This window comes from Kogia breviceps, chromosome 2 (genome assembly GCF_026419965.1).
Source record: "Kogia breviceps isolate mKogBre1 chromosome 2, mKogBre1 haplotype 1, whole genome shotgun sequence".
NCBI classification, from domain to species: Eukaryota; Metazoa; Chordata; class Mammalia; order Artiodactyla; family Physeteridae; genus Kogia; species Kogia breviceps.
The window spans coordinates 145,999,177-146,011,590 of record NC_081311.1 but is presented as its reverse complement, the minus strand read 5'-3'; the positions used below and the strand labels follow the sequence as shown (position 1 = coordinate 146,011,590).

The following is a 12,414-nucleotide window of genomic DNA, read 5'->3' as shown; positions in this document are numbered from 1 at the left end:
CCTCAGATTAAACATGGCTATCCAACTGTTAAAACGTTACTTGAACACAGTTCCTAATTTTAAAATGTGTACCTATGCCTTTTACATTGAGGTACATACACCCTATTAGAAATCTTAACTGCATGACACTGCATTTGTTATATAAAATTCTTGCCGAGATTTTTCTGAAGTCTGTGGAGTAGCTGCTCAAATGTACCTTATAATACTTCCATACCCATTCTTCTAAGTCTCAAAACATATACAAAATATTCTCATTTTTACTTTAAAGATATTTATCAGGCCAATCCCAGCTTTTTAACACTTTGAGAACTGGAAAAAAGGACCACAAGAACTTAAATCCGATGTGGAGGAAAAAACCTCCCATTGGCATTAACGTTGTCACCCTTTAAAATTTAGGTATCACTTCAGCACATTCTTAAAACAGTACTCATGATTATTACCAAAAATACTATCTTTAGGGACCATGGACCAAGAGCCAGCTTAAGCTCTTTAAATGCATTATCCCATTTAACCTTCACACTTACTGAGAGCAAGTAATATCAGATTACTGTTGCCAAGCATCTCAAAATACCACTTAACCATCACAATTTCAAAGTTAGAAGTCAGACCCACCACTAGCCTTACCTGACACTTAAGAGGACATATTACTGAAATCAAACCTGATTTTTGGTTAACTACCTTCAAAGTAACATTTAACGCATATTAAAAAAAAACATTCTAAGAGGCCCACTACCATCACCAAACTGCCAAAGGGAGCACGGCATCAAAAAAGAAACCCCAAACAACCTGATCAAGGTCACAAACCACTGTGTTAGTTCTGAACTTAAAATTTTTCCTGATAGGCAAAATCTGATCTCAGAATCAAACAAAATCCTGATTGCATTTTTCCAATACCTACTAATTAGGATATTCAGTAGAAAACTGAGATTAAACCCAAATAACCTATCAGTTCTTTTGATGCAGTTTACTCAACATTTCTGTTGGTGGAATAGACTAATACAACATTTTTAAAAATGAAAATTCCGTGTACTCTCATTTTCAGATACAGTTGATACCTGATACAATTCTTTCATCTTTGTGATAAACCCTTATTAATTGTAATGGCTATACACATGGATGTAGTGAAATTTAACCATTTCTCATTAAGCTGTCCACTTCCTTATACGTAACACCATCCACATTTATTACCAGTAAATTTTAGAAGTAAAATAGTACATACAGGTAAATCCATTATTTCCTAGCTAGCTTTCAGTACCATGCCCACTTAACTTCTACCAGGTGAATGCAGTTTAATGCACCCTTGCCATTACCTGATTGAAAATATATTAAGCAAAAATGGCATATATTACTTATTACCTTACTCTTCCCCCAACCCTTTGTACTTTTTATTCAGTTACAAGTTTAATTAACCTAATGTATTTACCGGATCCTGCTTTTGCAAAACACTAATCCTCAAAAAAAATTTTTAATTAGTTCATGAGTACATGGGAGATTCCAAATTTATCTTGTTGCCTGAACATTTTGCAGTTTCATTTAATATATTTTCACTCTGAGAAAACAAAGGTAAACGTTATTTTACAACTCAAGCATTAAACTGGAATTATGAGGCACAGCTGCACAGAATACAAGCAAAATGTGTCAAAATCCTAAAATCCTCACATGGCTTCAATTCACAAAGCATTTCACATGTTAACAGCTATCAATGCTATGGAACCCAAATAAGTGTGGTATGAAAATAACTTAAAATCACATCAAAACCATACCTCACGGGTTTCCCTGGTGGCGCAGTGGTTGAGTCCGCCTGCCGATGCAGGGGACACGGGTTTGTGCCCTGGTCTGGGTGGGTCCCACATGCCGCAGAGCTGCTAAGCCCGTGAGCCATGGCCGCTGAGCCCATGCGTCTGGAGCCTGTGCTCCGCAACGGGAGAAGCCACAGCACTAAGAAGCCCGCGTTACCGCAAAAAAAAAAAAAAAAAAAAATTCTTGGAAGGGGGGGTGTTGTGCTGCCCAAATTATCTTAGTTCCCCAACTATGGATTGAACCAGGGCTCCCTGAAGTGGAAGCACGGAATCCTAACCACTGGAGTGCCAAGGAATTCCCTCAATTTGTCAAACTCCGACACATTATCACTTCGGTTAAACTGCATAAAGGTAGTTTAATACGACGTAATTTTATTAAAGTTTTCCCGACCCACCTTCACACCACAAAATGTTCAACCGCCTTTCTCAAGATTAAGAAACCAAGTATCTCCCCAAAAACAAAAAACACGCAGTACCTTCCAACATTTTGAACCCTCATTTCACCATTCTCCCAAATTACCGTTCACAAAATTGTCCTTACCCACAATTTTTCTCCAAAGAAAGTTCACTGACTCCTCACCAATCAGCCAAGTATCTCATGTATTGTCCTTTAAGAATTAAATCCTTAAGTGGCAATAAGCTTTTTCCCCACACCTACTTCTCCTGTGATGTTCTCCACTAAAAATCTACATCCTTTAAAATCAACTGAAGTGAAGGCTCATTCCAAGTTTCCTGTTTTTTACTTAATGTAATGTCCACTTATACAGCATTTAAGTCACATGAACACTGTGAAGTGACAAAACCACACACACATTTCTAAAAATATTTTAATGAAAAAGTTATCTTTCTGTAAACATTTCATTATACTACAAATGAAACATTTGAATCCATTACAGACCACCTCTTAAGTTTTATAAATCAGAGTAAAACATTGAGATTTAAAAGTAATCTTGAATATTTATATAGGCTAACAATCCTTAATTACCCCCTGCACATTAGCATGCTTACTCACTAACTTTGTGACATCAATGACTGGAATTCCAAGATACTGGCATTTAATTAGAAATGTTCCAAATGGTGACTTACATATTAGAACTCTTAAAACCAAGTGTATTTCAACTGTTCAGTTCCTTAACAAATATGGTCTTTGTTACCAGATAGTTTTTGTTCTTTAGGGCATGAGTGTAAAATGAGCTTTTCCAGAAGAAATGTACTGTGGGAAGCTGTAACCTATGAGTTGCTTTGACAAAATGAGTTAAGGTTTGCCTTGACCATTTCTCCCTTGTATAACTTCCTTCCTTTACTGGTGTTATGACTTAAGAGCATCGTATTTTTCAGAAATGACAGTGGAACTACATTTAAGTAAAATCACTTTATTTCATAAAGAAATGAGATGAACTGGAAAAGAACAATGCCTTAAAAAAAGAAAATATTTCCTATCTTAGAAGTTTGCTTCATTAAAAACCATGTTGTAAAGAAAAATTATCATTAAAAGGCTATTTACCTTATTCAACACTTCATTCTATGGTGGTGTGTAGAAATTCAGTCCTGATTTAGATAGATACAGAAAGAGACCCAACCAGTTATTTTCTGAAAATAAAATCTGTGGCAACCTAACTGCTCCTATATATAAATAACTTGACTTATAATTTAGAAACTAGTTTTATTTTAACCATCTGTCCCCCCCTCCGCCCCACACCCCCCGCCAAAGTGTTTTTTTAAAAAGTGAATTAACATCAAACCTCAAATTTTAACAAGCCCTTTTGGGGCAGCAATAATAGCCCTTATGAACAATCAGCCATCTGATTTGTGTAGTAATATTTTAACTATTCTTTGGGAAAGGTTGTCTTAAAAAGGAGCTTTAGTGGAATTAGGCCCCCACTACCTCTGATTAACAGATTAAACACAAAGAAACCTATAAAAGAACCAAAGTTTATCCTATTAGTCCAAATAATTCCCTGAAGTCGTATGCGAGAGAACTTATGTATGAGGCCACTTGAACGAAGACCATTTTTATATCTGTATGATCTGAGTTTTGAAATTTCATTCCAAGATTTTTTCTCTAGAATGAGGATTGGAAGCGTAATGCTTCTATTACAAGTCATGCTTATTACAAAAATTCTTTAAAAAAAAACTGGTTCCTCTCTTGTCAAAAATTGACTTTATCCTAAAGACACCAACAATGAATTGTATATATCTGACTCAAGATGAACACTCACGGTTCCTGAAGGGAAAATTTTAAAACTGTTTAAAATGTGTTCGATGTGATTCCAAGATAAACTTTTCAGCTGAACAATTTTGCCAATGTATCTTAGTTTTAAAATATGTAATATAAATTTATAGGGAAACAAATGGTGTCATCAGGCTTTAGTGTAAGCTACAAACCTTACCCAGCCAGAAACCTTCGTATTTAAGATGGTAGGAAAGACATTCCTCATTTAGGCAAGTAGGGTTCTCATTCAACCTGCAAATCAAAAAAATTACTCTTACCTTGCTTTACAAAAAATTACTCTTTAATTAGTGAAAAAATTCAAATTCAAGCCTTACCTAATGCTTATTGCCCTTCCTTGCAGGTCTAAATGCTAGACCTAGTGACTGTGGCCAACTATCTCTCATTGGTGTTCCAAAAGGCGAAGAGCTCCTTCCTGCTAGACTTTCTTCGATATTTCAGTTGTAATAAGCAGATTTAACTAGCTTTTGGAAAGTTGCTCACTATCACCATAGTATCTTATGCCTTCACTTCTCTGTAGTTGAAGCTCTTGCTGCTGCCTTGTCATTCTTTATTTATGCTGACTTGTCCATACTCAAAAGGCTGCTGAAGTCCTGTCTTAGTGAGTCTTTGATCCACACTGTGCTTAAAAAGCACATCTTAGGTCCTTTAAAGCTGGTTAAATCGCTCTCCTCATGGCTTAACTTTTCCACACTGTTCACAAGAACTAAGCTAATACAACTTATAAACAGGTCACATACACAGATTTCACCTGCTTATAGGTTGCGAACATCAACTTACTAACAATATTTTCACTATTAAACTACTTCCAGAACATAGAAAGTTTGTTAACAGTACAAATTAACCTCATATGCCATTAAAGGATACTGTCAAGGTTGTGTCAAACAATTCCACAAACATAGAAACAGGAAATGTTAATCTCCCCCATTCCTTCAACCTTTATTATATGAATAAAAGAAATTGAGACAATTTAGCTTAATTTTAATAAAATGTTCCCCAAGCATTATTTTGAACCAGGTACCCAGGTTTAAGTTATGAACATTGACAGTGTCCATTTATATAACCAACACTTGAAGTTGTTAAAGACTTAACCATTTTCTAATAATTAGCCTATTTTCTACACTGCTTATTCACATATGTCCATTAACAAATGGAATGTTGTCTGTTACATTTATTGGTTTGTGAGTGTTTTCTGGAAAACTGCAGTGTCTGTGAAGACCGATTTCCATGCTGGCATTGCATGCATCCAAATATTAATGCACAGAGGCACAGAATTAGAGCAACGAGAGCATATTCAAACACTAGCACGCCCCATCCCCCCTTTTATTGCTTGTTTTGCTTAGTACTTCTTAAAACAAAAATAAGAATCTCAAATTTAACGTTCAACTACCGAAGAAGTAATAACAGCAGGGCACATACTTAGGGCTCGAATGAAATTTTAAGCACTAGCTGGCGCAAAACAGTAGACATTGGTTTATATATATATATATATATATATGACCTTGTTATCTAAGACTCCTCTCAACCAGGGTCTTCCAAACAAATTGTAAACTCATACCAACATGATTTAGGTTCAAGCATACACAAGGAAATAACAATGTGTTCTTTGGGATTTTTAGTGAGTCCAAACTCTTGACTACCCAAATTTGAATTCAGGTCTTGAGGAAGTGAAAAGCTTCTTTGTACTAAGCAACTGTGCTACACTTCTACGGCAGTAATCACTTGGGATGATTATATCTAGACTATCCTTGGTTTCATCCAGTATAATGCAGAAGGTACAAACAGGAAAGCATGCCAGCCAGTTAAGGGTTCAACAATGCATGATTTTTATTCTCTTGCTCTGAGAGCTTGTATCAAAAAAATATATATTCAACCAAGGAAAATAACTGAAAATTTATGGGCCTCTTGTGCTTTAAAAAGGAAAAAAAAGGTAGCCACTAATTCGCTCAGATAGAGCAGGCTTAGTGGTCCTGTATTTCGAAGATTTTAAGAATGTTTCTTAAGGTAGGAGGAAACGGAAAACATTCACTATCCCTTTCCAGAATTTAAACAGAGGGCAGGAGACATTCTTTACACCCAAATAAAACTATGGCAGCAGTTCACATGTGACCAAGGTGAATGTAGAATGGAGATGTTCTAAACACAGCTAGGACTCAGCAAAGCTAATACACTAAAATCATATGATTACATTTTGAAAGAAAATGCACAAAAACCAAATAGGAATTTTGAGATTTTTCATTTGAAGTAAATCTTAATGCTATTAAATTCACAAATATGCTAATTTAAATACCCAATTCTATTATCTAAAACACACATTGCAAACATACAAATATCTATTCTCTCCACATGTCAGAGCCCATTCATTTCATGGTTTGGAAATGGGGAGAATAGATCCCCTTAAACTGCAAGTCAGCAGGTGTTTCTTTACAGTTAACTTTAGCAAAATTCATACAAAATAGTAATTAACAATGATCTTCTTTACTTGTTAACTCACAAGGAAACACCTTCAAAACTGCATTTTGTTAAAGTTTCTGTACTAAAATGTAGAAAAACTGAACTACACAAATATTGAAAAGTTAAAAATTCCTTAATTTTTTATTCCTGGTACCACTACCACAATTTACAGGGCAATATACCTGATGTAATGAAAAGAAAAAGAAAAAGACAAAGCTACAACAGATAAAAGACCTCAGGAATGTACATCTAATTGACACTACATTGCATTAATCAATAGCTGCACTTTTTGCAAACTGTGGCTATGACAGTCCTGAACAAGAAGGGTTTCCTGTTTAAGCTGCAGTAACTTTTCTGACTATGGATCATCGTTCCTTCTGTGGCAGATTTTTACAGTTCCTCTAATGCATTTGGGACGACTGTCTCAAAGTAACCTGCAGCTTTCCTGACAACTCCTCGCTCTCTCTCCTGCTAAGAACTGTAGCCTGTTGAATAATACAGGATAAAAAAATTATTACACTCAGTGAACAGTTCCACATATTCTTTATCATCATGATAAAAATTTAAAGATACCTACCCTTTTCTTCTGAGTTTTTAGAACCTTCTGCTACCATATCCACCACTTCCACCACCAGATCCATAACCACCTAGAAACATACACACAAAGATTTTAAAGATTTTAAAGAAACACATGAGTTTTTAACTTAAAAGGCTATGAAAATTTTTGATAGGAAAAACAAATTATTTACCACCATAAGGACTTCCCGAGCTTCTTCCACCAAAACTGCCCCCCTTCATGGGTCCATAGTTTGATTGCTGTTGTCCACTATAATTTCCAAAATCATTATAGCTCCCACCACCACCATAGTTACCTGAAATTACAAAGGTTTTATTTGTGGCTGACCTACACAATTATTTTCCTTTTTTAATATATGTACTCATCATCCTTTGACAATTGTGGCAGCATGTGCTCTGACACTTACACACAACACTTTGAAAAGAGATTTTACAGAGCTACCAAACTCTTTTCACTACAGAGGCCCACTAGCAGGCCTCAGACATAGGCAGGAGAAGAAAAACAAAGAGTGAAACATGGCTCAAAAGACTATGTATTTAGACAGCTACCGTATTTTGTTTATATTAGATGCTACACCCTAGCACATTCTCTCCTTCATACCACTAAACAGCATCAAAACTGTGTTTGATTCACCCTAATTCTGATACTGTTTAACTTTTAAATCAATGACAAAAAAACATTTCAAATTGACTGTTAAGAAAAACCTGTTGTTGATACATTGATACAGTTCAACAAAACTCAGTGCATTCATAACGAAGTTCTTTATAGCATCGTGGAATAATGATGCAGACCTGCTTAAGAGTCTGCAACACACCTGACATATTAAGACTCAAAGTATTTTTGTCACCTAGACTCCAGATGACACCCGATTCATTTCAACATGTCTGCATATTCAATTTACAGTTCCCATCTGTCCAGCTTAAAAGTACCTAGAGTTAACTAAAATTCAGGCAACAAATATTACTGATAAATGTCCATTTCAATACAAAAGTAAGAGTTGCATACGCTGCCAATTTACTAAATTGCCAGCAAAAGAAGAACAGTTTAATTTCCCACCACTTGAGTATTTCCTATTATAAAACATCAAATTTGACCAAATGCTGTTTTAACATGTTTTTAAACACCTGTAAGAAACTATAAAAACTACTGAATATTCAAAACAAGTGAAAGTTTACCACCTCCAAAATTTCCTCCTTCATTGTAACCATCATATCCTCCACCACCGCCACCATATCCACCACCTTGGTTTCCATATCCTGGTCCACCACCACCATAGCCTCCTCTACTACTATAACCAGGACCACCGCCATAGTTACCACCTAGAACAACAAATTGGGTTGTCAGACAAAAATATAAACGTACAGAGGATCAAGTTATTGAATGCTACTTTATCGTACTTTTTTAAGCTCCCAGAAAACAGGTCAATGAATTGATTTAACACCCTAACAATTAAGATGAATGCTTAAATCTTTTGACATTAAAAAACTGTCTCAATTTTTAAAAACCTCACCAAGAAAAATAGTGAACAGTCTCCTCTGAGACCAATAATTCCACCTCAACTGCTAGTACAATAAATCTTAGCCAAAAAGAACTAGGTAATGTTAAATCTTTAGGACTTTAAAGTCTAGTTTTCTATGGTATTAGTTTAAAAGCATACTTCAATGGTCAAGCCACACAAGTTTTAAATTAGGAAAATGTAAACAAACACTTTCATTCTTAATAAAGAAACAAAATCAAAATATCAAACATTAAAAAACTTACCGTCACCTCCAAATCCATTATATCCACCATCACCTCCTCCATAACTACCTCTGCTGCCACCACCTCCACCACCATAGCCTCCTGAAAAAAAGCAAAGGGTGAATTAAATGAATATATTCAATTTACCAATAACACTTAGGTAGACATGTTCTTAGAAATAAGGTAACTGTCCTACCTCTTCCACCAAAGTTTCCACCACGGCCAAAGTTACCTCCACCACCTCCAAAGTTTCCTCCACGACCCATAAAGTTGCCAGATCCACCTCCACGACCTTTAACACAGGAAAGAAAGTTCTTTAAGAACCTTACAAACATCACTCATCTCTATTTTGTATGTATATATGGTACTACTCACCTCTCTGTGATCCAGCAGATTGCATTTCTTGTTTAGAAAGAGCCTTTTTCACTTCACAATTATGCCCATTAATAGTGTGGTATTTCTGAACTAAATTTTGTTTAATCAAACAAACAAACAAAAGTTATTTAATGTTTGGAAAAGCAAACATAAATGATATCCTTTATCACTATATAACTTACTAAAACATCATCAAAAAGGTAGTGACTGAGTGGTGATGAGGGAGTGTTTGGGATGTTAGTAACATTTATTTCTTGATCCAGATGCTGGTTACACAGGTATAGTCACTTCATGAAAACTAAACCATACACTATTGTGCACTATTATTGTGCACAATACAAAAGTTATAAGCAATTTAGCAAGTTTAGTAGAGAGCAAAGAAGCCATTTCTGCTTTCTTATTCAAGTTCTGAGAAACTGCTACTTACCAACAATTTTATCAACTGTATCATGATCATCAAAAGTTACAAAAGCAAATCCTCTCTTTTTTCCACTCTGCCTGTCTTCCATAACTTCTATGGTTTCAATCTTGCCATACTTTTCAAAGTAGTCTCTCAAATTATATTCTTCTGTATCTTCTTTAATACCACCAACAAAAATTTTCTTCACTGTTAGATGGGCACCCGGCTTTACAGAATCCTACAAATAAAAAATATGTAGGTTAAAAACAAACCCTCAAAAATTTTGCAACAATTTCACACATCACACAACATGGTATTATTAAAATACCTCTCTAGAAACAGCTCTCTTTGGTTCCACTACACGCCCATCAACCTTGTGTGGTCGAGCACACATTGCCGCATCCACCTCTTCAACACAAGAGTAAGTCACAAAACCAAAGCCCCTGGAACGTTTTGTTTGGGGGTCTCTCATCACCTACAAAACAAAAATTTTAAAGCACTGAAACACACCTCCACAGGTCCTCTGCCCTCTTTCAAGAACCTTTTGTTCCCTTAATAACTTACCACACAATCTGTAAGTGTGCCCCATTTCTCAAAATGTTCTCTTAAGCTATCATCTGTAGTTTCAAAGCTCAGACCACCGATAAACAGTTTTCTCAACTGTTCTGGTTCCTTTGGATCATGGCCCTGAGGAAACAAACCAATATATTTTAATTATTTCGTTTAGTAGGTAAATGCAAAGATGCACAAACCTTTTAATCTCCTACAAATAAACTTTAACATCAAATTCCTGTACCATTAACACTTTCTCCAGTTAAAAACTGGAGTAGGATCACACACATCAACTGATTAAAGGGACCAAGAAAACCTATAACCAGACTTTGAAATGCCAACATCACTTAAAAACTAAATTGAAGCCCAAGAGAATTCCAGAATCAAAAGTCCCAAAATTTTGAGCTACAACTACAAGTTTCTGGGTACAGATTATTTTAGAAGTGGCTACTGAGAAACCAGAAGTGTTGTAAATGCAGTGTTTCATCTATGCCATTTCTTCTCTCGTCTTCCCTCCTGAGTCTACACCCCCAAAAGCATATAATTATAAACCACAAGACTGTAAACTACAACTTAAGAGTGGAGAAATTCACCACTATCAGCAAATAAAAAGGTGAAAAGTGTTTCTCAATAAAAGGCTAAATCAGCATTTCCCCCCCCCAAAAAACTATGGAAAAAACCCGCCATATACAAATTTTCTATTTGCATTTGTACCACATGCCAAAATGTCAAAACCAACATTTTACTGGGTCACACAAAGGGCAGTTTGGACTTACGTTAGATATACTGTCTGACAAGAAAGGAACACAGTAAAAAAGAAATTGAGATTAAAAAAAAATTAAGATATGGCCTGTTTTACAATTTAACTAGTTCTTTAACAAATCACATAACTACCACTTAATACATATATGCATTAAGATAACTTCCATCCAAAGTCCTTAAATAGAGGCACTCACATTTACATTCTAAGATCTTCCTGTGTCTTCTAAAAGTAGAGACGTTAAGCATTTAATATGAAGAGACTGTCACATGCCACGAAAAAATGTTAAATGATTAATAGCCTAAAGCATTTATTCACTTAGTCTCCTCTTTTCAAGTCCCGGTTAAATGCATCTAATTAACAATACACAAAGTTGAGAGAAAGAAACAATAACCCACGTGAAATTATCCCAAATGAAAAATTCGACACTGGTTGCAGTCCTTTGAAAATTACAAGAAAGTACAACCTGAGACGACCCATCAGAATAGGAAAAACGAAGGTGAAAAAATTTCAACTTCCTATTTTACATCCACACTCTAATTATGAGATGGGGTACTTCACCCACATGGAACGAAACTACGTATAATTCTAAGAACTTTAGCAAAAACGGCAGATCAAGAAGTACTTTAAAACAGCAAACTTAAAAAAAAATTTTCAACCGAGTGCTGCGAGGAACAGAACGGACCGAAAAATTCTCCTTAGCGGTCTGTAAGGCCTGGAAACGCGTTGAGAGAACATCACTGAAAGCACTAGGCCACAAGCTTCGAAGCCGTTTGCGGCATTCTCTGTTGGGCCGCCTCCTCCCTCTTCCTTCCAATCCCACGCTCTCTCCCGGCGGCGGAGCCAGGCGGCGGCCATTGCGTGCCAATGCGCCATTTCGTAACGCGGCAGCGGATCAATGTCAATGTGGCCGCCGCCCGCCTGCTTGCTCGCCCGGATGTGCCTGCTCGTCCCCTCCCCTCCCCCACCGCCTCCTCCCAACCGCTCCCGCCGAGGCCCGCCATGCCGCCCTCGGCCTCGAATGGGAGGCCGCGCGGCCGGCGGGCCAGCTCCCCTCCCGAGGTCTCCCCAGCCACACCGCGCCTCCGAGGGACCACTTGTGCAGCCCAAGGAGACGACAAGGCTGGCGAGAAGCCCCAAGGAGGCCTCCGAGGCCCGCTCCCCTCCCCCTCCCGCCGCCCGTCTCAACGCAGAGCGCGGGAGGGCCGACCCAGTCCACCCGGCCTCCCCACTCCCACCGAGCCCGGCCACCCTTGCCGGCCACTACCCAGCAACCCCCCGCTCTCCCCCTAATACCTCCTCCCCCCGGCGGCGGCGGCGACGGCCGGAGTCGGGCTGGGGGCGACCGGGCGGCGGTTTTACCTCCATTTTGAGACCGGACTCGCCTCTTCCAACTCGAGTTCAATATGGGACCGAGAGGAAGAGGCGGGGCCAGCCGTCACGTGACGCGCTTTTCGCGCGCCGCCGGCCTAATGGAGGAGGAGCGAATTGGGTAGGGGCGTGGCCAGCTGGGCGCGAAGAGGGACT

At 37.7% G+C, this 12,414-nt stretch overlaps 1 protein-coding gene across 4 annotated transcripts; it reads right to left on the bottom strand.

The window, feature by feature from the left end:
- Positions 1-2,608: 2,608 nt before the first annotated feature.
- Positions 2,609-12,362, bottom strand: HNRNPA3 (heterogeneous nuclear ribonucleoprotein A3). 4 transcript variants are annotated; one of them, XM_059055150.2, is made up of 11 exons: positions 12,184-12,362; positions 10,140-10,262; positions 9,904-10,050; positions 9,603-9,813; positions 9,176-9,265; positions 8,997-9,092; positions 8,822-8,902; positions 8,239-8,379; positions 7,233-7,355; positions 7,061-7,130; positions 2,609-6,968 (listed from the first exon to the last, which is right to left on the bottom strand). In XM_059055150.2, exons 1-10 carry the CDS (start codon positions 12,253-12,255, stop codon positions 7,078-7,080), a joined length of 1,137 nt encoding a protein of 378 aa, XP_058911133.1. In that variant the 5' UTR covers positions 12,256-12,362; the 3' UTR covers positions 2,609-6,968; positions 7,061-7,077. The 4 variants fall into 4 exon arrangements, with proteins under 4 accessions (XP_058911133.1, XP_058911134.1, XP_058911136.1 ...); XM_059055151.2 differs by having other exon boundaries at positions 2,609-4,263; positions 12,184-12,324; XM_059055153.2 differs by having other exon boundaries at positions 12,250-12,314.
- Between the last annotated feature and the right edge of the window lie 52 nt (positions 12,363-12,414).

Bases quoted from the DNA above. Each gene is read 5' to 3' on its own strand.
- HNRNPA3 (XM_059055150.2), bottom strand. From the start codon at position 12,255: ATGGAGGTAAAACCGCCGCCCGGTCGCCCCCAGCCCGACTCCGGCCGT. The intron at 9,814-9,903 runs GTATTTTAATAA...TTTTATTTGTAG, and splicing joins AGAGAGCTGTTTCTAGAGAG to GATTCTGTAAAGCCGGGTGC. The intron at 8,380-8,821 runs GTAAGTTTTTTA...TTGTTGTTCTAG, and splicing joins TAATGGATTTGGAGGTGACG to GTGGTAACTATGGCGGTGGT.